We start from the raw sequence: 20,500 nt of genomic DNA, 5'->3' as shown, positions 1-20,500 counted from the left end.
TATGTATCAAACTTGGTACTACGCCGTGCATAACTGTGTCATGCCAAAGGGGACCATGATGCATTCACATTCGGTGCTATATGCTGCCTATATTTAATTGCAAAAGTAACGTCACCATCTGTTTTCTTTATTTTCTATGAGAGCCTGGCGGGTTATTTGTACCGGCTTTGCCTTCACTTTGTTCCGCTCGTCTGCCGCCGTCTCCGGTATCATTGCCATTCTTTCTCCTACATCCTTCTGCCTAGCAAAAACCATCGTGTTCAAGGCTCAAGTTTTATACAGTTGATTGAATTGGGACGCACCATGACGACACATCCCGATATGGCTTCTTCTTCTTCTGAGATGACTTCTGTTGGCCTGGCTTTCCCGCGCATGGCCTCCTCGGGCACGTCCTCAACACCATTTCTGCCAATACTGAATGATCCAATACAGTTTCACTCCTCTCGAAATCCGGGAACATGTACTCTGAAGCCGGATCAATGTGTCCTAAAAAACAGCTACTGGGTATTCTGGTAAGTAGGCTAATTGACATCACCTTGCCTTCTCCTCCCAGACCTTTACATACTGACCATATCTCAGGTACGAGGCGGATCTGGTTTACTGCCTCCCCGTGGTATATCTTTTCGTATCTGCCATAGCAGTATTTACCGTTGGTAGATTCGCCTCGGACTTTGTTCCGGCCACCATGATGACCCAAAGAAAATCCTGGCGCTGCTGCGTGTCGGCTGTTCGCTTCCTATCTTACAAGAGTTGGCGAATTGGTAGTTGGTACTCCCAGTCTCTCGGAGTCCTTCTCCTCGCGGCAATCGGCGTCGTCTTTTTCTCAGCGCTGACCTTGGGACCCCAGCCGTACTACTGGCCAACTGACGCTCGCTATGGAAACTCGCCTCCTATCGCTACGCGGACTGGGTGGATGGCTTTGGCTTGCATGCCGTTTATACTCGCCTTCGGGGCCAAAGCCAACATGGTTACTGCATTGACCGGTATATCAACCGAGAGACTAAACACATGGCATAGTTGGGTTAGCTGGGCGATGCTGGTACTGGCCCTCATCCACACATTTCCTTTCATCGTCTACCACCGTGACAAAGGCGATTTGACCGCCGCCTTTCACACAGGAGGCGTATGGCTGACCGGCGTGGTTGCCATCATCGCCCAAGCCTGGCTAACATTCATGTCCGTCTCGTGGATTCGGTACGTATGTCATCGGTTAGCACTGCAACAGTTGCCCGCGCTGACAAATTCCTAACAGAAATAAGTGGTACGAATTCTTCAAGTCGACGCACTACTTCTTTGCAGCCGTCTTCTTGGTTTTCTTTTTCCTCCACTGTAGTTTCCGCCTGACATCTTGGGACTACTTCATTGCTGCTGGAGTCGTCTATTTGAGTAGTCTGTTCTACGCTCTGGCCAGGACTGTAAAGCATGGCATTGGACGCGCTGCCATCCTCCGTGTGATGTCTCCCCAATCGTTGCGCATCACTGTCCCTACAAATTCCAAGTGGAAGCCAGGCCAGCATGCGTATCTCCGTTTTCTGACAGGCGGTCTTCACTCCGTCACAGCGCACCCGTTACCATATGTTCAGCTCCTTTAAAGGGTACTCAGCACAACGAGATGGTTTTTTTATCTTAAGCCACTGGGAGGTTTGACCAATGGCTCAGAAACAGGAAGATGTTAGCCTCAGAGTCCTATTGGAGGGTCCATATGGAGGTTTGCCTGGGCGCTGGTACAAGGGATTTGACCGCACGATACTCATCGCAGGCGGCTCTGGGATTTCATTTACTTTCCCGCTTATTGAGGATTGGCTGAGTCGGCGTGATTCCAACTCTACAAGTGAATTAAAGGTCGTCTTGGCCACTAAAGATGTGGAAATGCGAATATGGTATACCGAGGAGTTGCGGCGTGTTGCAGAGCGACAGCGCGGTTCTGGAACAACCGAGTTTCCCGGAGTAAGTATACTTCTCTATGAAACGTATGATACGGCCGTGGGAATTCCAGTATCAAGAACCACGTCTTCTGGTAGTGATGAGGAGAAGGGCAAAGAGGAGCCAAGGGTACAGTCATCTGCCGACTCAACTACCTCCCCCTTTGGCATCAAGGCCTTCCGTGGACGCCCAGACACAGGAGCCACTGTTAGGGAGGCGTCACTCCAGCAGTCTGTTGGCACTGTTGGCATTGCAGTCTGTGGACCAGCCGGAATGGTGTACGACGTTGCAAGTGAGGCGGCAGCACAACAGCAACGTATCCTGAGTGGACACGCTGGGGCGTCTGAGGTTTGGTTTCACTTGGAATCATTCTCGTAAGTGTTCGCATAGTGCTGACTGACACGAGTTAACCACGTTGCGTCTGCAGGTGTTGAAATCGACATCGTAATATTTGTACATTAAATACAAGATCACAAGACGGCGAAAGCTCGAGACCCCTTCATTTTCCATGCACCTCTATTACTACGCTGGCAAATGATTCCCCCACCCATAATAATTTATACATGCCGTGCAAGATGATGGCCAGGAGACATTGTTGCATACATTTATAATTATACAAAGTTCGTCGTTGGTGTCAGTCGTTGTAATCATGGTATCCATCCGTCAACAGTAACAGCCTCTCCGACCTGAATTGTAGGTGCCTGGTTCACCAAGCGCACATCTCTAGGCCTAGGCTCATGTTTCATGTGCACTCCAAAATACACCTTTCCATCAATCCTCCTGGTCTTTGCCAGCGTTGAAAACGGTTCCTGCCTTCTGACACCGGATGTTTGGTCAACACAGACCATTTGACATCGTCGACAGGCGCCGAGCAGCTTGAATTCTTGGTTCCCGATGCGGATCTTGCTCCAGGTATCCTCCGAATAGGCAGTGTGCCTGCTCCCTTGGTCCGCTTCAATGACTATATTTGCTCTGAAGGAATCATCTGGGACTCCCGTGCCACCTCTCTTAACAATATTGTCGTTCAGGGCATCCACGCTACTGCTGTTTACTAGCAGAATCGGGCTCTCATTGGCTAGTAGTATTTTGCCCTCAGTAGGCTGTTCTGTGTCGGAGTCTGGGGGTGACGGAATATCAGGAAACGAGCCAGGTAGCGTGCACAGCAGTTTAGTATGTTGGTGTTTCTGGATGCGTGCCTTGACGGTACGGCTCGTGAGGCCACGACCGCCAGCAGGGAACCTTGCCAGCACACACGGAACGCCTAGGCATTGGGAGAAGAAGTCGTTGATTTCGGGCGAAATATATGCTTGAGCAGAAATTTCCTCTCCACAAACTTGGGAGGGCACTCGTTCAGATTCCCCGCCAAACAAGGATGGGTTCGCGGATAATGGGATCTGAACCTCTGGTAGGCCCACGTCGCTACCTGTTCCGTGATATGTCACCCGCAAGGAACCCTTTTCGAAATCCAGTGTTGGGCGGAAGAGGGCCATCCTGGGGTAGCGTTTCTGACTGAGTGCTTGGCCTGAGCCTGGGTGAACTAGACACCATTCACGATCCCACGCTAGTCCTTCAGGTTTCACATCCCATTGCACACCTGGCGGTACAACATAGCCACCGCAGCTTTTGATTGGGAAGACCGTGATCGATTTAACTCGAAAATTGGGTGGCTCTTGGAGTTTTTTCTCGGTCTTCTCACTGGGTGATACGAGCGTAGGATGCTCTTCAACAAAGAACTCCTTTACAAATTCGAGGAATCGTTCAATGTCAGAGTTGGTGCTCATGGCGCCCACACTTGCTCGAATAACACCAGTAGGCTTGCCGCTCATAAGCTCGCTATCAGCACCACATCTGATTCCTGCAGATAGATTTCGCTTCATCTCCCATGGTTCTAGATCCAAAGCAGCGGCTATGTTTCCCGGGCTGCATAGACCGCCCGTTCGAATATGAATCTTATGAAGAATGGCCAGTTTTTCGACTTCTGCCAAGCTAACCCAACCGCCCGCGCTGTTCCTTAGGTTGAACGAAACTACTGGGCCCGTTCCTAGTAAGTCGGCAGGATCTGGACGCTGGGTGTACATGACGCACACTGGTACAGCGTTGCCATGTCGCAAGCTTTCCAGCCCATCGAATAGTTGCAGAGACAGGGAACAAGTGTGTGCGCCGACTTGATCCATGGAGCCGAATAACTTGGAGTGCATTGTCATTGCTGAGTCCAGGGCTATGATATTGTGGAATGGCAGTGTGCCGTCTTCCAGGCGTTCGTGAAGAAACTGGGTTTTCCTCGCATGCCACTCCTCCTTCTTGCAAGTGACCACATCAACTGTGCCGCCGCCGAAATAACGCCGCCGGTCAAAAATACATTCTGCGGAACGTCGAACTATTAGTGCTCCCAAATCGGGAAATCCGAATATTTTGTACAGGCTGAGAACTACAAAGTCTGCAGCGAAATCAGGCGAGCTGAGGTCTAGTTGAGATGTAGCACAAAACGAAGCTGCATCAAGGAGGGTAAATAAAGGTGTTGATTTGCCATCCAAATTCTCTTTAAGTTCTCTCGGCCACGACAGGGGATACCGTCGCCCGTCCATATGAGATTGGGCAGAAAAGGCAAAGAGAGTTGCTGAAGATGGGCCAGTGGACGGGAATGGATCTTCGCCCCGCAGCCATGAACCCATGTCAACATCATCAACGCAAATGCTCAGTCTTGCGTCTTCCCTGGCGCCTACTAAGCTGGTGTGACATGCTTGATGATAAGCGTATGAGTAGCCCTCCGGGAGCGCTCTCATGGCTTCCACCACGAGTTTGACACCTGCTGTGGCATTTGAAACAAAGACCAAGTCGTACTCGGACGCATCCGCATTGAAGAAACGTAGTAATCGTAATCGAATGTCGTCTATACGTAATGTGGAAAGCTGCGATGGCCATGAGCCAGAGTGAGGGTTGCCATAGAGAGTTGAAGTCATCTCGTGTGCAAAAGCATCCATTGAAGATTTGGCACACAACGTAGATCCCGCGTGATCCAGATAGACAGAGTCTGCACAATCGTAAGAAGAATGCCCACTGATGAATGTAATCGCGTATAAGTGTTTACCTTTTAGCATGGGGTACTCCTGCTCACGGAATTCCTCCACCGCCACATTGTAACCACTGGTGACAGTAGGCAAGCCCGTCATTTCCACGCGAAAATGGTAGGTTCCGAAGGCAGCAATACAAGAAGAGTCGATATGGCTTGGATCAAACAACCAGCAGCAGTCTTCGTTTAAAAAGATGACGGTTGAGTGTGGTTGGTCGTATACTGAAAGTTTGGACGTGTCGAAGTCTCATGACCCCAAAGCCAGTAGCCTACATGAGACAGAATTGGCTAAACACCTTAGAGGCATGGTCGATCCGAATATCGTGTACATTCCGGATATGCTGAAGAAATACAGGATCTGGGGAAGTTGAGCTGTTCCCTTTTATCTTGGACCGTTTCCCCACACAGAAGAGCGAGCATTGTCGGGCGCCGCCGCCGTTGCGGAGGTCGCCACCTCCCTCACCCAAGAAAAGAATGCTCTCATTGGCTGGAATGAGGATGGCTATTGCATACTGTCAATTGACTGTGAGTCCCCGCTATCCTTACCCCTGTCCATACAGTGCATTTCTAGGACTCTCGCACCATTCTGCATCCGTCGTTGAGCTGCAGGTGGCCGAGGCGTCAACGTCGCCAACAGGAAGGCGCGACTTGAGCCGACTGGGAGGTGAGAAAGAGTTGACAGCACTTGAGCTCCACCCACGCTTCTCCGATTGAGCCTCTTCCAACCTCCTTCACTGTGCAAAGCTGCTGTTCGTCCCCAAAGAGCGATTCAGCAAGCAAGCATCAGCGCGGCATCGCCGGCTTCAGATTTCCGTGCTCATTGAATTCAGTTCGTTATCCCCCCTTCTTGGTTGCGTTTATTGATCCCCTATTTCCTCGTCGCTTCAATTGCCAATCCACCCCATCGTCGTCGACCAACCACCCAAACCCGATTCATCCTCCCTGACCATTGGTCGCTTTCTCTTCGCTTTTTGTCCTCCTGCCACTCTGTGCTGCGAGGGATCTTAGCTACTATCTTTCCTTTGGCCTTCTTTGGCATTCCCTCTCGTGTCTTAGCCTCTTAAATTATTGTTCTTTGCACCTATTGTTAAGATGTATTCTCTAACCGTCGCCGTGTCGCCACAACCGCAGGCAAACGTTTCAATCGTGTCCTCAACGACCATTCTCCGATACGTTATATCGTCGGATGAACCGAGGCAAAGCCAGATTTCTAGGTCAAAAGCCGACGTCCGGCTTACTCGGCGGCAGCATTGTTGGTAGCAATGGATTCTTACAGCACGTACAGAGACTCTTCGGCTAGATCACCATCAGATCGGACTTGGGGCCGAGATGAATCGAGAACTCGGGACGAGCGATCTGACACATTTTATCGCGGACGATCTCCGGGTAAGATTGATTGTTTGCATAGATGGCTGTGATTGCCTGTTTGGCAATCTTTGTCCGTCGTTTTCTATTTAAAGATTCGGCACCAACTAACTTTGTTCCAATCACAGGCAATGATCGAAGAGATCGCAGACGATCGCGATCTCCTGGAGTAGACCGGTACGAGCCACGGTCTCGCCGAGAAGACAGAGATAGAGACAGAGACGATCGTCGACGAATAAGTTCACCACCGGCAAACATCGACCGCTATGTACCCGGGCAAGAAACTGCATCCCCCGGTGTGACGGTCAATCCTCTCGCCGATCCAGCTCGCCTACCCTACCAGGTGGGATTCTCGTATTTTGGAGAATGGTGGAGAATGAATGAAAAAATCAAGGATGACAAGGAACGGGCCCGGACTGGTCGCAGACGAGAACCAGAGAGACCACGTGGTGCTCGCGAGTCGCAGGAAGAGCGCGAAAAGGAAAAGGCCAAAATTCAAGCTGCATACGACGCCTACAAGGAAGAGCTGCAAGCAAAGATGGCGCGTTCATTTGTTTCGGAACACAAAAAGGAGCAATGGTTCAAAGAGAGATATGTGCCTGAGATTCGCGACGAGCTTCGCAATAAGCTTAACGAAATTCGGCGCGGCGCCTACAGCCAATGGGAGCAGGATCTTGAGACAGGGACCTTTGATGAGTTTTCGTTGGAAGGGTTGCCCAAGGCTGAGAGCAACGGATCTGGCGGTGTTGTTGAGAAGGAGGAGGGCGAAGCCACCGCGAGCAACGAGATTCTGGGCGTCGGAGATCTCCTTCCGGCGAACGGGGCTGATATCCGCGACGAGAACCAGTTCCAGCCTACTCTACTGATCAAGACCATTGCACCTCATGTCAGTCGACAAAATTTAGAGTCTTTTTGCAAGGAAAACCTCGGGGAGGAAGAGGGCGGCTTTAAATGGTTGTCACTCTCTGATCCCAATCCTAGCAAGAGATATCACCGTATTGGTTGGGTGATGCTTCACCCATCCTCTGAGACATCCCTCCCAACAGATCGGATGGATCCAAAGGACGACGACGGCGAAGTGGATACAACAACTCCACAGCCAGTGTCAACCGCGGAAAAGGCACTCGAGGCAGTCAATGGCAAGACTGTCAAGGATGAAGTGCGAGGCGACTTTGTATGCCATGTCGGCGTTCACAACCCTCCCAATAATCCAAGGAAAAAGGCATTGTGGGATCTCTTTTCCGCTCCCGAACGCATTGAGCGAGATCTGCTCCTAGTCCAACGGCTGGTCAACAAATTTGAAGAAGACTTTGGCTCAGACTTCCAGGCCATTCTCAAGGTAGAGGAAAAGGTTGACGACCTGCGCAATACCGGCCGGCTTCAACCAGCTGTTCCGCCTACGCCTACCAAGAAAGTGAAGAAGCAACGGGAAATCGTTCTAGACGAAGCAATGGATGATGAAGATGGCATGGTGGGTGAGGAGGAAGAGGAAGAGGAAGATGGCGCCATTGACGACGAGGCCGATGATGAGGACATGCTCATCAAGAAGAAGCAACTGGATCTCTTGATTGAGTATCTGCGTCGCGTGTTCAACTTTTGTTTCTTCTGTGTCTTTGAGAGCGATTCCGTCCACGAGCTTACCCGAAAATGTCCAGGGGGCCATCTTCGCCGACCCAGAAGCACCTTATCTTCATCTGCGCGATCTGTAGCTCGTGCAAGCGCCAATGGCGAGCCGTTCCCTGAGAAAAAGAAGACGGCTGATGTAGAAGAAGCCGATCCTGAGCCTGCAGAGGGCGATAAAAAGTTTCGCAACACCTCAAACAAGACAGAGCAGCAACTGCTCCGGGCATACAACTGGGTCAAGACGTTTGAGGACAAAATTATGCAAATCTTGGAGCCGCAAACAGTCGACATTCGCAAACTTGGCGGGCGATCAGTTGATGAAGCAGTGGAAGAAGAGCTGGCCAAGTACGTAAAGCAAGAGGACGAGCACAAGTGGCGCTGCAAAGCTCCAGAATGCACCAAGCTTTTCAAAGAAGAGCACTTTTGGAAGAAACATGTCGAGAAGAGGCACGCCGACTTCCTGGATAGCATGAAACAAGAGGTTTGTCAACTACATATCCAGTCCATCCTCCTCTATTTCAAAATGAATACTGATTTTGTGACAGTTTGAGCTCATCAATGCCTATGTCATGGACCCGGCACACATTGCGCCTTCTAGGACGGATGCCAACTCCAACGGACACTTCCCGCCCGCAAACGGGCAAAACGCCACCGGAACTCCTCGGGGCTTCAATCTGCAAAACTTTTCAATGAATAGCATGATGGGTATGCCTGGATTCCCTATGGCTGGAGGCAACTTTCCACCCATGTTTGCTGGTATGCAAGCAGGCGGCTGGAACCCAATGAGCGATGAGCGCTCAGGAGGCGGACCAATCCGTCGCGGTGGTATGGGTAACCGGGGGCAATATCGCACGGGCCCATATGACCGTCGAGGCAACAGGTTTGATGGAGGCCGAAACCGTGCCGGCGGATCGCGCTGGGGAGACGGTGCTGGCGGTGCGGCGGGCGGTCCTCGCGAAGCCGTGCAGGGCCGTAGCTTAAAGAGCTACGAAGACCTAGATCACGTCTCTGGCGGTGGTGGGAGTGAACTCAACTACTGAGTGTTTGCTTTACCAAAAATCTTCCTTTTTTTTTTATCCCACAAGCGGCTCCAAAACGATAGGTTTCACGACAGATTGCAGGTCTGGGACCCAAAGAAACGGCGGGGACGGCGCCTTTTGTTTTAATACGATGGGGGAGCAAGCCTTTGACTTATCTTGCGGGTCGCGTCTCTGTCATCTTGGCACAGCAGATTGAAAACTTTGCAATGGCGATGGGTTTTTGACTTTTTTTTTTTTCTTTTTTTAAATCAGGCGCTAGCTAGGTCGTGGATGTAAGTAAACATGTATTCCAGCAGAAATTTTGATGATATTAGAACGCTTGATATTGTGATCGCGTTGTGATGAACCGCTCATTGTGATGTGATGTGGTTCAGGTACCGGAGCTATTGGTCTGGCGCATCTCTCGCGGCCCTTTTTCCATCTGGCACAGCAACGCGCACTATCGGCCATATTCTGCCCGAGGATCTTAATTCCAATCGTATACAAATGGTTTGCCTTTTGACATTGGCCGTTCAATAAAATAGGTGACACGGGTGCTGAACTAATCAACTTCTCGGTGCTGAAGACATTGCTGCTTTCTATCACTCTCTCAACCCTGCAGCTGGCAGCAACTGTGGGGCCATTCGGTTGTGGCCGGACCAATCACCAATCACGATAAGGGCCCTGATATCGAGCGCCCTCCCGCCCGCTCACGACATAACTTGGTATTTTTTTTTTCTCTAGCCGCCCCGGTCTGCATCCTAATCAGCACATTGAGACTTGGCCTGTTGCAGCAAATAGCTGTCAAAATGGGTCTTCTCGCTGAAAAACAGAGGTATGTTGCGTTATACTCTGTTTGTCCTCTCCTGAGAAAAGCAGAAAAAAAATTGACTTTCAATGGTGCATTAGTCGGTCAAGAATCAGCAAAGATCCCAACAACACCAAATGGACTCGAGACACCAAAACGTTCGGACAGAAGATTCTACGCGCCCAAGGATGGGAACCCGGACAATTCCTCGGAGCGCAAGATGCGGCTCACTCTGAGCTGCACACTGCCGCCAACGCATCATACATTCGCGTGGCTCTCAAAGACGACATGAAGGGCCTGGGCTACAACAAGGCAAAGGAGGACGAAGTAACAGGCCTCGATGTCTTTTCTGATCTTCTGAGTCGGTTGAATGGCAAGTCAGAAGAGTCTGTCGAGGGCGAGAGGCAAGCGCGGCTAGTGGTCAAAACGAACCGGTATGTAGAGGCGAAATGGGGCCCCATGCGGTTCATTCGGGGCGGATTGCTGGTCGGCGATGAAATCAAAGTAGAGTCCACGTCGGAGGAGTCGACGCCCACTTCCGAAGCCGACGAAAGAGGCAAGAAATCCAAAAAGGACAAGAAGAGCAAGAAGCGAAAGGCAGGGGATCTGGAAGAGGGCGAGCCGGAATCAGCGCACGCAGCAGATGCCGAGAAGAAGGAGAAGAAGCGAAGAAAAGAGGAGCGGAGGGCTAAAAAGCTGGCTGCAGCTGCGGGGGCCGAGGACAACACGGCCGATGAGGAAGGGCGATCAAAGAAGAGGTCCAAGAAGGACAAGTCCAAGTCAAAGCAGGGTTCCGAGGCGGAAGACGGGTCGACGACCGACTCCAAAAGATCCAAAAAGGACAAGAAGAAACGCAAGACGGAGGAGGCGGAGGGGGGTGATTCAAACTCAGCTACGGCATCTGTTCCGACGTCTACAGTAACTACGGGCACTTCAACGCCTACCGGAAGCGGGACGGGAACTTCAACACCGAGAGGGAGTCGCAATTTTGTTCGATCACGGTTTATTGCTCAGAAAAAGCAGGCGGTGCTGGACACCAAGGCCTTGGCTCAGGTTAGTAGCGTGCTTATTGCGGCAAGATGCCAGCGTCCGGGCAGGTTGTGTTTTGCTAACGAACTTGCGCAGATCTTCATGGTCAAGACATGACCGCATTAGTGGAGTTTGCACGGGATTGTAGCCTGGAATATAGGCGATGATTTTTCAAAAAGCGTCGATTAGCCTTGTCATGGCGTTTATGTGTTTTGCATTGATTGACATGTTTGATATAGACAGATACAATACATGTCTGAATTGCGCTCGGTGTCGCTACTTGGCGATGCAAATCAACGGGTCACACCAGTGGCTGCATATGGATCGTACGATGTCGCAAAATCACACAAGACCTCGCGTGACATTGACGGCTCTCTCAACTTGTTGCAATACTCAATTACACGATTTCATAGGTAATCGCAAACTCGATACAATAAACCCCCAACCACTGAACCATGCAGAAGTCGCCTCATCCCAGACACCCAGCCTAATATACATCAAGAAAACAAAGCCATTTGCACTGCGCCCAGCCAATCGCGGTACGACGAAGCATGAAAGCTAATGTTTTTTCTTTTCTTGTTTTTTTCTTGTTTTTTTACTTTGTATCCCGGCCAAAGTTACTGTGAAAATCTTGTCAATGAGTTGCCATCACACAAAAAGGGACAGCGGGCGAATAACAAAAGCGGCGATGGACATACTTGTGGAAGAACTGGCTAAAGATGCCGCCCTTGGCCTGCTGATCGGACATGCTCTGGCGACGAGCAGCATCTTGGTTGTTCTTCTGCTGCTGGAGGGATTCGAATGCAGGCATCCAGCCGGAGCTCTGGGGCGTGTTAGCACACTGATGGCGGGACAGAAAAAGAAAAAGAAACAGAAAAAGCAAAGCTCGGGCGAGCTGCGAGCTGCGAGGAGTGATGCAAGACGGTGACTTACTCGTCGGCGAGGGGCGTTGCCGCTGGTGGTGGTGGGAGAAGTCTGGTTTGGTTCGCTCATGATGGCTAGGAATTTCACCTCTGTTGTGGATGGGAAATGAAGAATAGGTTCTTGTTTGGTTGATGGTAAATGGGCTCAAGCTGGTAGGGAAGCACGAGACGCGAGACACGGCAGAGACGGATGATTTAAAGGCAATGAGGGGTCAAGCTGCCCTTTTAATACTACATTCAATGGCATCGACAGGCAAAGGGCAAGCTCCTGGCGAGGGAAGAGGGGAGGCACCAGGACGCTTCGAAAAGCGGAGCAGATGGCATTTCGGGAATCTACAATAGGTCTCGTCCAAAGTCAAAGGTCAGACAGAGGTCGAGCTGTTGGTGAGAGGGAGGGGGAAGTGCGACTCCAAAGCGGCGGACTGGTCCAATGACGTTGTGTCGGTGGTGAAGCCACAGCAGGAAAGCATCAAATGGGATTTTGCACATCACCTCACGGCCCCTCCTTTCTTCCCTTCTCCTGGTGCGATCGGCCGTTGCAGTGGTGTGCTTGGGATCGCGACGTTCCACGGGCAGGTTGGGCGAGTTTGTCAGCGTCATTGGCCTTGGGTGATTGCGGTCATGGTTGTTGTCCGATGGCATTCCATATCCCACTTGCAGGCAGAGGGTGAGGCGTTCAATGTTGATGGGCCGCGTCTTGTCAGTTATGCCACGACGAAAGGTCAGGGACCTGTGGGGACCTGCAATGACGACCAAAGGCGTCGATTGGCCCTCTTGGAGGTTCGATGCATGATTTGGGAACACCAGACAGATCGAGCCGATGGTTTCGACGTCTTTTGCTCTGCGGCATGTCCCATGTTCCCTGATGATCGGGGTCGTGGGCGTCATGGCATGACGTCCCGTTGAGATGGACCCCGATTGTAGCCATTGGGACATGGACCCATTCACTGAAACCAAATCGCCGGAGTGGGCACTTTGTGGGGTTGATGCATGTGGTGACTTGGGTGTTCGATAAACAGTCAACAGTCCTGGTGACGGCGGCACTTGCATGACCCACACAGCCGGGGGCATCAACGTCAAATCTAATCACGGACTGGAGTGAAGATAAATGTTGTCATCCACTCCGAGTCGATAGCTTTTTTTTGACAAGAGGCTGAACGGTTCCTGGTGCAGTGCAGTGTGCATCGCCCATCGTCAACGCCACCAAACAACCTCGATAGTCTAGTCTAGCCTGTGTCGTCTCACACAATTCGAGTCGTCTCATGCAGCCCTGCTTAATTGAGGTAACAATGAACCCAGGCCAGCCAGAATTACCGGTCCCACGCAGTTCGCAATTGGGTGGATTGCACTTAAAATAGATTATCAGACGGCCAGGTCAGACATCTCAGCTGTGATGCTACGGCTTCTCTCGCCCTGGAATGAATGATGTCTCGGTTGGCGGCTTCATTTGTCTTGTCTGTTGGACGCGCCATGGAGATATAAGGATAGCCTAGTTGCCCCGTCGCCCAGAGTATAATGCGCCTTCTCTTGACGCACCAGTCCTTTTTTTAACAATTCAATCAGCAGTTTGAATAAATACAACGATACGCCCAATATGAAGGTCGCTGTCATTATTGCTGCCTTGAGTGTCGCCGTCATGGCGTTTGATGGTCCTGCACCCATTGACCATGGTACGCGCATTGACAAGAGGGACAGGGAGCAGGAGTTTGGACGACGCCATGACGCGAATATCCCCGGCCTGAGCTTCATGGAGCAGCGCGAGGAGGAGGCTGCCAAGGTCTAAGAGGCTGCTATGGCTTGAAACTATTCCGTCTGCCAGATTGCTCAAGGTTAGTAGTAAAGATCACCCTTTATGAGGAGCGGTGGACTGGTATTGACACCCTGTAGGGCCGCTTCAAATATTGGAATGGGTCACATTGGCGTTCAAAAAAGACAAGAAAAGGATGGAAGGAAGAAAAGCGAGCGGTATTGAGGTGGCTGCAGATCGGATTCTGGAGACTGGGAAGAGGCCCAGTAGTGGTTTGCAACATCAGCGGACTGGTTACCGATGATATCTATCGACTGCAACTTGTTTCATTGAATCCAACCATACGACTGGTGTCTTATCATGGCATTGCTGAGGTTTTAACTGCAACGAGTATCAGCGACAACGAATGCTTGAAAATAGAGTGACATCCACGGCAAGTCAAGTATTCAGAAATCCAATAATGATCTTGCCGTCCAAGGTAGCTTCTGTATTTTTGAAACTCGCAGCCTGCATTTTTGTTGAAACATCCCCCGCCAACTTGCATTTGTTTGTGCTTCCAGTCAGTCTTTATGCCTCCCAATAAACATTGGAATGCGATAAGCTGCATTGGCGCAGCGGTATCGAGTGATGGAGCACAACCAACCGATTGCACCGTCGACTAAGAATACCTCGTTAATGCGAATGACACCGACATTGACCAATGACAAACTTATTCATGGAGTAGTAGGAAGCACAAGGTGGGTTTTTGGATCCTCCAGTCCTCGGCAGCTAGATGTGGTTTATGGCGCTGCGTTGACAGCCTCTTTGATGTAATTCAACGACGCTGATGAGAGCTTTACCAGTGAGTAGTAATGTATTTACTGCGTCTATCAGTCAAGGCAGCTCGTGGAGGCCGAAAGCAAACATGGACAGGTTTGGTTAGGTCAAGGACGTTGTCGTGTCAGGAGTACGACGGAGCACGCAGCGCCTTCTAGGTCCTAGGTACGGAGTACCTGTACCTTGGATTGACATTAGTCTGTCGCCAGCGCACGTGTCCCACTGGCCACTGCCCACCGCCCACCGCAACAAGACGCCTGGCCGGATTTAGTATTGATCCAACGGCCCGTACGACAGTGCAGCGCCCTGTTATTCATCCGTAGAGCCTCGAAAGCTTCGCCAGCTTATTGGCACAAGGCTTCGTCAACACCTCTCTCCCAACGTCAAGCGCTCGCGCATGCGTACATGAAGTAGCGCTACCACAAGCGCACACTTCAGATCCGCATTGTAGAGCTTCGCCTCATGACCTGCTCCGTTTAAACGTGAGCTGCCTCAATGCAGTGCCTGCTCAGTCACTGTAGATGACGTACACGAGACGACTATGAACCATGATGATACGTCAAGCTCGCCCGCCCCAGCTGCCGAAAACCCGTCATCGCGACAGATAGAAGACTACGATACGATACCGATACCCACGGCAACCGATGCCGAGTCAGAGCCTGGGGCCGCGGATGCGGATGCGGATGCGGATGCAGACGCAGACGCAGACGCAGATGCAGATGGCGATGTAGATGGTAACGACGGCGGGCCACAGTCTCGCTCGCGGCGCCGGCGCAGGAGGAAGGCCAAAAAGGACCGTAATCCCGGGCTTGCCAAGAAGCTGTCCTTTGTGACACATCTACTCAAGACGCTGGATTTACTCGCTTTTGCCGAACTAAGCGGCCTGTATTATATGGAGTCCGTATATGCCCGGAAACGTCCCTTCTCTCTTGGCTGCCTGCGATGCTAACTGCTCAGGTGCTCCATGTTTCGATTTCTCCTTCGCGCAATCGGCCAATACATGTACCTTACTCCGAAAGACGAGGCCTTTCCCTTCCTCATGCCTGCCAGCAGGGTCCACGTTCTTCTCGTCGTTATCCCAAACTTCATATGCATCTTCCTGCACCTCTTTACATCGCTGCCACGGGGACCTGATTTCCACCGCGGCTACCAACACGGCGGGCTTGTCATTGATTTCGTCGGGCAACGACCCCCAACGTATAGAATATACTACTTGCTGGCCGACTTTGCCATTCTTGCCATCCAGTGCCTAATGTTGACGGTGCATACGCAACGAGAGCAGCTCCGCGTCATGCTGAGGACGTTTCGGCCGATATTGCCTGAAATCGCCGAGGAGTTGGAGGCGGCGGTGCGCTCAATACAAGATTTGGATGCCGAGGAACGAGGGGTATTGCTGCATGCCCAAAATAGCACTGCTGCTGCTGCTGCTGCTAGTGTAGACGATGGTGGAGGCGTTGAGATGCGCGAGCGCAACAGGTTTCACCAAGCGGGAGAGGCGAGTGAACAAAATGGTGAGGCGGAAACATTGCTGCGAGAGAGCACGAGCGAGGGCTCATCCAGGGCGCAACTGGCGGATATAATGAACTCTGGGAATGCGGTGGTCGGCGAGTATTACATTGTACAATCAGTCCTGTCTGCTGCTGGCGATCTTGAGCGTTCAGCGGCACATTCGCTCCGTTCAATAAGTTACGGGGCGACATTGGCCACCCTACAGGCGAGAAGAAGGGCGGTCATTGCCCAGTCTGCTGCAATACGACCAAATAGATAGATTTGTGGCCTGGTGGTTGGAAGTAATAGTATTTTACTTTATTTTGCAAATTCCCGCCATTGAACTCCAGACCCAACGTGGCATTGACACCGTCTAGGCTATCTTTCTGCCCACATTACCAACACCTGTTCCCTTGACTGAAACAATAATATCCCCGGATTCGTCATCCTCTACGTCTCTCAGGCCCCAACTGCTGGCACCAAATGTCCTCAAGTCCCGCGCCAGGGAAACCATATCCTCCGTCGCCAGAACCTTCTTTCCTATTCTTAACCGACCAACATCTTCTGAGCCCATCGCCATGAGTATCAGCATGGCGCTCGCTGATATTTGGGTGGCGCAACCGCCTTCCGCAATCGCCTCCAGTAGCTGATACGCACACCTCTTGCCAATATCCTCTGGAACCATGCCGCCCGACGGAGGAACCACCACGTCAGCCGAGTAGAGAATACCGGCCGCACTCGATTCGGCAACAAGACTCAGGCCAAAACCAATTCCTAGTCGACGTTTGCTACCGGCCTTGTCGCCGGTAGGTACCAGCGGCGCCTGATCATATTGCGCCGCGACGTGTATGTCCGCCACCAGAGGGTTGAGAACCTCACGGGCAGAGTGAATCATTCGCCCGTTATTGGAGGCGGATACTCCTGTGCTGTATGCCACCCCACGTATTCTCTTTATTCGCCCCGGGCTGCGGTTCAGGTGTAGCGTCTTTGGTAGCCTAACTTGACTCGCAAACCGGAGCTCAACGCACCCGCCTCCTCCCTTGCCACCGGGTCCCGCGCATGATCTTTGCAGGACTCGCAGTTCGATCCGGACGGGCGGGATGCCAAAGAGCGCAAAAAGAGGGAGGATGGCTGTTCGGAAGGTGTCGACGGAAACGTCGCCTGTTTCCGTGGCGGATGTAATGACGCCAGCACCGGAGAAGCGTACATTCATGTGGGCTTTTGAGAAGGGAGCCAGGAGGCATAATGGGAGGAGGAAGTATGTGATGCCGCGAGTGCAGGTGTCGGGAATCTTGTGCACGAGGACATCCCCGTCGGTGGCGCCTTGGCCGGCAATTACGCCTGTGATGAGGCCCGGGTGATAGGTTATGGTTGTACCGGTGTAGGAGATTTGCATGGAACTGCCATTGGTAATGGCTTCGAGGAGTCGGAGAAAAGATATCTCGTGTGGTGCCAGACCCGGGTTGGTGGGGGATGTGCTTCGGATCTTGGATATGTGTACTGGTCGGCCGGTTAGGGTGGAGAGGGTGAGACGCTTGGTGAATGATCGGTGGCCGGTGAACCGCAGGAATTCTGGAGAGTTCGACATGGTGCCCTGATTTTCCTGTCCTCTACCTTTGCCGGGGATTTCTCGTGGTCGCGAGATATCCAGGTACATTGTACGCATGGATGGTTTACAAAAAAATTAATTTTCTGCCATATCGTCTCCACTTCCTTCTAAAGAGGCAGGTGGTGGATGCTAACTAGCAAATAGACTGTTCACGTCCCCGTCGGCCGATGTCAGTCTTATCGATAGTGCGAAGCTTTGATTCTCGACAAATAGTCAAGGTATCTAGGGGAGACGCTCTGGAAAGGCTTTCGAGGACTCACACCTCCAACCCATCACTGGGTACGATTCGCCGACAGCATGCCTGGCAGGCCATTGCTCTTCGACTTACAGAGCCGAAATGGCCCGATATGTCGAACGTGCCTGCTTGCCATTCGGCAAAAGATAGTGCCGCCGAGAGTTGCTGCGTACAGCTCACAAGCTCCCCCAAAGACCAAGGCAAAGCAGCCTTCTCGAAATCATGCTTCGATTTCGAGACGTCCCACCAAGTCTGAGCTGGGGCAATACCTCCAGGGCATCAAAGATTTGCAACAACAGTCAAGAAACGACGAAGACAGCCAAGGGTTCTCGGTACGGTTCTTCGAACAAGACGGGCATAAGCGAAGCGAGGTACCAAACGGCGAGGCGTTCGACGACTCCGTAGGAAAATTAGACGGTTCCGAATTGAAGGAGGCCCTCCGAGATATACAAGCCAGTTTGGGGTCAAAGGAAGAAAAGGATGCATTTCATGCGGTGCTGCGTGAGATTGGCGGCGACGTGAGTAGCGTCGAATCTGCTAGGGATTTGGAAAAGATGATGGAAAGGATGGAGGCATATACGAAATCAATCGACGCCGAAATTGAGAGTGCAGGCTCCAACTTGCCGAAAGAAGTACTAGAGGAGCTACAAAGGGACTTGAGAAATCTGCCCCTGAGCGATCATGACTGGAGACCTCGGGTCGCCCTACCTCAAATCTCCGAGAAGCCCTGGACACCAAATCAACGCAAAAAGATTAGCAGGCTCAACGTGATTCTAGCACGAGCTTTTCGAGAATCCCGTCGCGAAAATGGGCTCACCAAGAACACCGTATCAGCAGTGTACAAGGCCTATCACGCGGCGAGAATCACACTAGCTCGTAGTTGGGGGCATGTTCCTATCAACGTGTGGGACTTGCTTTGGACAGTCCTTTCTGCCGACGAATCCATCAACATTCACCGATTGGCTCACGTCTCGTTACTCGCGAGAGACATGAGCGAGGCGAGAGTGACACTCAGCCCGTCGCAGCAGCTCGTCACAATTGAGGCAGTCTTTGTCGATGGCTGGGAAGCAAAGGCGATTGAAAATTGGAAACGTTGTGTCAGCACTCTCGGAGACGAAAAGGCCGAAACATTCCAAGACTACTGGGAACTCGGTGTCCGGATATTCTGCCGGGCTGGTGATTTGGATCAAGCCGAGCGGGCTGCCAACATCCTGTTGAGCAAGCGCATGGATCCACGCATACTAATGCCTCTTATTCGAACATGGTCTGAACAAGCAACTCCGAAAAGCCAAGAGCAGGCGTGGACTGCGTATCGAAGGATGCGAGAGTTGCTAGACAAGGAAATGAGGCTATCCGACTACGATCAGGTCATATCATACTTTTTAACAACAAATCAGACCGAAAATGCCCTGTTCGCATTCGTCGACATGATGAGCGACGGAGAGATCGACCTGAAGAAGCAAAAGTACATGCCGTCGGTCGTGGCCAATAAGTTCTTCTTGGGCAAATGGCTCAAACGGCTGATTGGCGCTGGAGATCTCAACGGGGCTTTCAGCGTCGTGGAGTTTATGCGCAAAAAGGGTGTGGCCGCGTCTCCCATTCATCTCAATGGTCTCATTGGCGCATGGCAGAGATCAGGGGGTGCAACTGATCTAGAAAACGCAGACAGACTTGCGTGGGAAATGATTGAATCTCGTATCCGCTTCGTCAAGTCGCGGTCTGCGTCACCGGCGGCACCAGAGCCAATTGCCTCCTGGCCGCGAGCAACGCTCGAAACCTTTTCTCTCATGGCAGAAAACTACCGTCTGCGTGAAGTACACGCCCGCATGGAATCCCTCTGGGACGCCTTTCGCGAGTCGGAAATCAGCCCAGACGCCTTCATGATGAATCAGCTCCTCGAATCATACCTCCAGGCAGGTCAGCCCAAAGACGCACTTGAGCTGTACCGCTCCCTCGTCACGCAACGCGGCATCTCCCCCGATCCCTATACATTCAGCGCCCTGTGGAAAACTCTGCCCATAAACAGGCTCCACGTCATCTCTCCGTCTTCGCTGCCGGCAGAAATCATATCCACGCGGCAACTATTTTCCGAAACTGTCAGGTTCAAATCCGTTTTTGAACCAGACGGTATGGACGGCCAGCTCGCGCGTAAAATTCTCCATACGTTTCGCCGACTCAAAGACAACGCAGGCTTCCTTGTGGCGCTCACCGCCCTGAAACAAGTATTCAAATTCTCGCCCCCAGAGACGCTAGTCGTGGAACTTGTGCTTGGCACGACAAAACTATCGTGGGATAGTGCGTCGCAGAGAAAGCGTCTTATTCTGGTCAAGAGGACACTGGATAACGAGTTATTGGCGTGGGCGGAAGGGGATGTGAGCAAGCTGGAGGGCGAAAGAAGAGGGGATGCCCTGTATGAGTATTTGCAAAGAAAGTTCTGGTTAGAGGGGACGGATAAGCAGAGGAGAGAGTGTCTGATGGATGCGGCGAGGGAGATGGGTAGTTTAGACGTGTTGGCGCCCAAGTCGTGAATGAGGCCTCGTGTGGCTGGCATATGAAGAGCAATGTATAATAGACAGCGTGTATAATAGACTCTCTTCGATCACAGATGTCATCATGACCATGCTCAAATGAAGCAGTTTTTGACCGTGTACTTCTTTCAGTGTGCAGGCTAGAACAGCTACATCGCGCAAAATGAAATAGTGGTATTCTTATTTCCATTCCTACCGACCCCAAACGCCTCGCTATGCATAAATCAAGTCCTCCCACAAAAGATAAGGTGGTGACCCTTCGCCCGACCATTCGTCTTAGGTCCCCCAACTCGTTTCCGTCCATGACCCCGATCGCC

At 51.7% G+C, this 20,500-nt stretch overlaps 10 protein-coding genes across 10 annotated transcripts; 7 read left to right on the top strand and 3 right to left on the bottom strand.

Moving 5' to 3' along the window:
* Positions 1 to 303: 303 nt before the first annotated feature.
* Positions 304 to 1,592, top strand: MAA_11240 (Ferredoxin reductase-type FAD-binding domain protein; the record flags this gene model as incomplete). Its single annotated transcript, XM_011413220.1, has 3 exons — positions 304 to 512; positions 580 to 1,194; positions 1,253 to 1,592. The coding sequence occupies 3 exons, from the start codon at positions 304 to 306 to the stop codon at positions 1,590 to 1,592; spliced, it is 1,164 nt and encodes a 387-aa protein (XP_011411522.1).
* Positions 1,593 to 1,650: 58 nt separating this feature from the next.
* Positions 1,651 to 2,301, top strand: MAA_03959 (Flavoprotein transmembrane component; the record flags this gene model as incomplete). The annotated part of the gene is made up of 1 exon (XM_007821957.2): positions 1,651 to 2,301. One exon carries the CDS (start codon positions 1,651 to 1,653, stop codon positions 2,299 to 2,301), a length of 651 nt encoding a protein of 216 aa, XP_007820148.2.
* A 269-nt stretch (positions 2,302 to 2,570) lies between these two features.
* MAA_03960 (MOSC N-terminal beta barrel domain-containing protein) lies at positions 2,571 to 5,093 on the bottom strand (the record flags this gene model as incomplete). The annotated part of the gene is made up of 2 exons (XM_007821958.2): positions 2,571 to 4,954; positions 5,012 to 5,093. 2 exons carry the CDS (start codon positions 5,091 to 5,093, stop codon positions 2,571 to 2,573), a joined length of 2,466 nt encoding a protein of 821 aa, XP_007820149.2.
* A 1,162-nt stretch (positions 5,094 to 6,255) lies between these two features.
* Positions 6,256 to 9,021, top strand: MAA_03961 (arsenite resistance protein Ars2; the record flags this gene model as incomplete). Its single annotated transcript, XM_007821959.2, has 3 exons — positions 6,256 to 6,379; positions 6,487 to 8,462; positions 8,527 to 9,021. 3 exons carry the CDS (start codon positions 6,256 to 6,258, stop codon positions 9,019 to 9,021), a joined length of 2,595 nt encoding a protein of 864 aa, XP_007820150.2.
* Positions 9,022 to 9,809: 788 nt separating this feature from the next.
* On the top strand, positions 9,810 to 10,954 carry MAA_03962 (G-patch RNA maturation protein; the record flags this gene model as incomplete). Its single annotated transcript, XM_007821960.2, has 3 exons — positions 9,810 to 9,835; positions 9,910 to 10,861; positions 10,934 to 10,954. The coding sequence occupies 3 exons, from the start codon at positions 9,810 to 9,812 to the stop codon at positions 10,952 to 10,954; spliced, it is 999 nt and encodes a 332-aa protein (XP_007820151.2).
* Positions 10,955 to 11,432: 478 nt separating this feature from the next.
* MAA_03963 (uncharacterized protein) lies at positions 11,433 to 11,830 on the bottom strand (the record flags this gene model as incomplete). The annotated part of the gene is made up of 3 exons (XM_007821961.1): positions 11,433 to 11,457; positions 11,536 to 11,660; positions 11,771 to 11,830. 3 exons carry the CDS (start codon positions 11,828 to 11,830, stop codon positions 11,433 to 11,435), a joined length of 210 nt encoding a protein of 69 aa, XP_007820152.1.
* Positions 11,831 to 13,354: 1,524 nt separating this feature from the next.
* MAA_11239 (uncharacterized protein) lies at positions 13,355 to 13,543 on the top strand (the record flags this gene model as incomplete). Its single annotated transcript, XM_011413219.1, has 1 exon — positions 13,355 to 13,543. One exon carries the CDS (start codon positions 13,355 to 13,357, stop codon positions 13,541 to 13,543), a length of 189 nt encoding a protein of 62 aa, XP_011411521.1.
* A 1,321-nt stretch (positions 13,544 to 14,864) lies between these two features.
* On the top strand, positions 14,865 to 16,091 carry MAA_03964 (DUF1746-domain-containing protein; the record flags this gene model as incomplete). The annotated part of the gene is made up of 2 exons (XM_007821962.1): positions 14,865 to 15,220; positions 15,281 to 16,091. 2 exons carry the CDS (start codon positions 14,865 to 14,867, stop codon positions 16,089 to 16,091), a joined length of 1,167 nt encoding a protein of 388 aa, XP_007820153.1.
* Positions 16,092 to 16,184: 93 nt separating this feature from the next.
* Positions 16,185 to 17,468, bottom strand: MAA_03965 (RNA-3'-phosphate cyclase family protein; the record flags this gene model as incomplete). Its single annotated transcript, XM_007821963.1, has 1 exon — positions 16,185 to 17,468. One exon carries the CDS (start codon positions 17,466 to 17,468, stop codon positions 16,185 to 16,187), a length of 1,284 nt encoding a protein of 427 aa, XP_007820154.1.
* A 249-nt stretch (positions 17,469 to 17,717) lies between these two features.
* MAA_03966 (pentatricopeptide repeat protein) lies at positions 17,718 to 20,183 on the top strand (the record flags this gene model as incomplete). Its single annotated transcript, XM_007821964.1, has 1 exon — positions 17,718 to 20,183. One exon carries the CDS (start codon positions 17,718 to 17,720, stop codon positions 20,181 to 20,183), a length of 2,466 nt encoding a protein of 821 aa, XP_007820155.1.
* Between the last annotated feature and the right edge of the window lie 317 nt (positions 20,184 to 20,500).

Source organism: Metarhizium robertsii (genome assembly GCF_000187425.2).
Source record: "Metarhizium robertsii ARSEF 23 chromosome Unknown MAA_Scf_5, whole genome shotgun sequence".
In the NCBI taxonomy this organism is placed as follows: Eukaryota; Fungi; Ascomycota; class Sordariomycetes; order Hypocreales; family Clavicipitaceae; genus Metarhizium; species Metarhizium robertsii.
This window is presented reverse-complemented; position numbering and strand designations above follow the sequence as displayed.